This window comes from Vigna angularis, chromosome 2, assembly GCF_016808095.1.
Source record: "Vigna angularis cultivar LongXiaoDou No.4 chromosome 2, ASM1680809v1, whole genome shotgun sequence".
Taxonomy (NCBI): Eukaryota; Viridiplantae; Streptophyta; class Magnoliopsida; order Fabales; family Fabaceae; genus Vigna; species Vigna angularis.
In genome coordinates this window covers 36,337,215-36,341,229 of record NC_068971.1, presented here as the reverse complement: position 1 = coordinate 36,341,229, position 4,015 = coordinate 36,337,215, and the positions used below count along the sequence as shown (strand labels likewise).

At 35.2% G+C, this 4,015-nt stretch overlaps 1 protein-coding gene across 1 annotated transcript; it reads right to left on the bottom strand.

Annotated features, from left to right (window-relative positions):
* Positions 1–234: 234 nt before the first annotated feature.
* Positions 235–2,256, bottom strand: LOC108344817 (cytochrome P450 CYP94D108). Its single transcript, XM_017583319.2, has one exon. The coding sequence runs from the start codon at positions 1,971–1,973 to the stop codon at positions 453–455; it is 1,521 nt and encodes a 506-aa protein (XP_017438808.1). The 5' UTR covers positions 1,974–2,256; the 3' UTR covers positions 235–452.
* Between the last annotated feature and the right edge of the window lie 1,759 nt (positions 2,257–4,015).

Sequence of the window (4,015 nt, the reverse complement as noted above, 5' to 3'; positions counted from 1 at the left end):
GAAAAATACAAAAGAAAAAGTGAGTATAATATTGGATATAGTACCTGTTTTTGTTTTGTCTTCAAAGTAATTTTACTTAAATAACATTTTTCGTCTACCTCCTCTCTTCCACTACTTTTCTCTTCTCACTTGGCCCTCTCATTGTCGGTTACTTTTCATTTTATTTTATGTTTGCTATTTGTTTTTCTATGATCGTCTTCTTCTTCGTTGACGATGCTCTTTCACTAACACACGTACAAAATTAAACAAGGAACATGATATTTGCTGAAAATAGTTTTGTAACAAGTTTATATTTATCTCTGTCATAGATATCTGACAGAGGAAAAAAAAAGCACCAAAGTATATATATTATATTTATATATTCCATCAGCTCTTAGAAACTTCACTGAAAATAGACACAATGTATTGCAATTTTTGTTAATTATGAAATAGGAGAAATTGCAAGCTGTGGTCTAGAAACCAGTGTTACTGTGGAGACTGGCTTGTGTATCCCTTGTCCTTACCCTCACGGTCAAGCCTCCTTTCATCCTCAACGTCAAAGAAAGGACATGCTCTGGACACGTGTCTTTATCCACTGCCTCAATCTCAAAGTTCTTTATGAGGGAAGCTGCAATGGACTTCATCTGAATATAAGCCATTTCTTTCCCGAGACACATTCGTGGACCTGCGTGAAACACTGGAAAACGAAACGGACTCTCTGTTCGGTACACGCCATTCTCCAACCACCTATCAGGATTGTATAGGGTACAGTCTTTTCCCCACACGCTCTCCATCCTCCCCATGGCGTACGTGTGATACGATATGAACCAACCCTTCCCAATCCGAGTTCCATCCGGTAAAACGTCGTCGTCCAGACACTTCTTCGAGTCAACAGGCACCGGCGGGTACAGCCTCATCGCCTCCGTAAGCGCCGCATGCAGGTAATGCATCTCTCTCAGCTCCTCGTACCCAAACGCGCCAACGCCACGTGTGGCGGACCGAACCCTTGCGATTTCGTCGCGAATTTTTCTCCGCACGTCAGGTCTGGAAGAAAGAATCCAGAAGAACCAGGTGAGCGCGGACGATGTCGTGTCACGCCCTGCGAGAATGAAACTTATCACAACGTCGCGTAGAAACTCTGGCGAGCTCTCCTTTGTTCTGATGAAACGCGAAAGCAAATCTTCGTCGTCGCCGGCGGGATCCCTGGACTCCAATCGGGACCGTATGATGGAGTCAGCAAACACGTGGACGGTGGTGATTGATTCTCTCAGTCTCCTTTCTGTTCCGATGTTCAACAGCTTTTTTATTTTCCACATGAAGGGAAACGCGCTCATGAATCTCCCTGAACTCAGCCCGGCGGCGGCCTCGAACGCGCTCATGAACTCGGCACCGGCGGTACCGTCGCCGCCGAGACAGGCGGGGTCGACGTTGAAAGCTAGCTTGCAGACGTTGTCGAAAGCGAAGCGCTCGAAGAGGTCCTGCAAATCGAGGACCCTGTTTGTCTGGGAGGCTAGGAAGAGAATTGGAAGAAGCCTGGTTTGGAGTTCGGTGGTGACGGAGTTGACAATGAAGTTACGGAGTGATTTGGTGCTAAACTCGTGGCTGGCGATTTTTCTCTGCACCTTCCAGAGTTCGCTGTCGGAGTTGAAGATTCCGTTGCCGAGGAAGTCTTGTAGATGGTGGATGAAGCGATCGCCCTTCGGGTAGTTCTGGAATCGGGTTTTGAGCATGTGTTCCACGTTGTCGGGGTTGGCCGTTATGACGCCGTGGTAACTGTAGGGGCGGGAGAAGACGGCGGTGTTGGTGGGGCAATCGCGGAGGACTTGGGTGCTCCATTCGAGGAAGCGATGGCGGTTTTTGAGGAATTCCGGTAAGGTTCCAATGAGAGGGTAGTGTTTGAAGCCTTTGTGGTTAGTTTTGCGGGGTTTTCCTGTAACAAAATAGAGATAGAAAGTGAAGAGAAGGGCAATGAAAAGGAAGGAAAAGAGCTCCATATCCAGATATTGATGAGTGGCTCCACTGTCCGAGTGATAAGCTTTTCAAGGTTTGGAATATTTCATCATGATACTTAAAACTTAAATAATGTGAGAGCATGTGATCAGGTAAGACACTCTCGGCACACATTTTTATAATTCTTTATTTATATTTTAAAAATTAATTTGATTATTACAATTAGATATTATTTTAATATTAATATTTCTTAAAGCATATATATTTATATCGAAAATGTATTTTTATTTGTTTACAGTTTATACAAGATCCCGTTTAGACTGTCATCAACATCTACACCTTTTTAAAACTCTTCTCATGACGTTGGATTGAGATGTTTCCCTAGAGTTAGTTTTTACTATCCATTTATATATTTATTGTCAATTTCTTTATCAATTTTATTACGTCTTTTATTCTCCAACATTTAATCACATCTAATAAAATAATATCTTATACCCGTTATATATAATATTTTAATATATGTATATAATACTTTTATATATTTCCTTACAAAATATTTGTATATATCATCACTAACACACAAAAAGATAGAAATTTGAAACACATCCTAATTTGATATTTAGTGCACATTGTTATACACTTTTAATTACTATTCTTTTCCAGAATAAGATTTTTAAAATACATTAACTTTATTTCTTTAAACTACACCGTACTTGATATATATATATATATATATATATATATATATATATAAACAATGTAAAATTGTTTTTCAAGTCCAACATAAAACTCATCTAGTGTAATGACAAATGATATCATGCTTTTTTCTTTAACAACGTGATGAATCTTTTCTTCTCATACACTATCTAGGTTGAGAAATTTGTAATAATCTACATGTGGTTCAACAATTTTAAAGGAAATGAATTGTCTATTAATAACAACATCCCAAACTATATATTATCAGTTCATTCAATAAAGATCTTCATGTGATTTTTCCAAAAGTAATAGTTTAAAAAACCCACACACACACACACAAAATAGATTTGTTAGTATAGGCATCCTTAACAAAGTTTTTATTTTGTCCAACCTTAATAGGATCTTTTGGTTTTGAAAGACTGTTGAAAATGAAGCTATAAGGTCATTGCAACAACACAGGATGTACACTAGCAAGAGATGAAAGAAATGGTGTTTTAAAACTTTTATTTCTCTATTAACAATCTTAAAAAATGATCTTGAAACAATCAAATTAAAAGATTTGGTTTCTTGCAAATACAAATATATTCAAGAAAAATGTAAATGATAAGAGAAGAAGAGATTTCTTAAAAGATATTAGATTATATAGTTCAAATAAAACTAATTTTCATTTAATATCAATTTACTCAACTTTAGATAAATGTTTTTCGCTATCTTTCTAATTCATACTGCAATTACACTTGACATGCAAAATATGCAAACACAAAAATAAACACTAAAATCTCATGAACAATCCTCAAAAATACCACTTATACTTAGAATTCTTCTAGAGAAATACACCTCACAAGGTCACACAGCTCACAAGTTTTAAAGATTACCACTTATAACAATGTAAAGATTAACATAAGGAAACAATTTCACTGTATTGATGTCTTTCTTCAAAATATATAAAATGAGAGCATTTTTTATTTTATTAAAATGTTTCTTAAAAGTATGAATTCATTAATAATGAATCAATATTTTCAAGAGAATAGTAAAAGTTATTTATAGAAAACAACTATAAGAAAATTAATCAATTGTAGTTATAAATAGTCAATAAATTGTGTTCTTCATTACATTTAGAAACACAGTGTGAAGATATTTAATCAAATGTTCTCAAGTTATTCAATTAAATATACAAATATATAATGCGATAATCAAATAGTTGATTAAAGACATAACAAAATTAAAATTAAATACAATTATTATTATAAAAAATAATTAATTATTTAAGTAGTAATAATATATTATGTTAAGTGACCCTTGATCAGTATGTCCATAAAATATTATAAAAATGTCTCTTATATATATAGGAAAAATGCTTCCTAAAAAACATTAAACAATCTAACATATT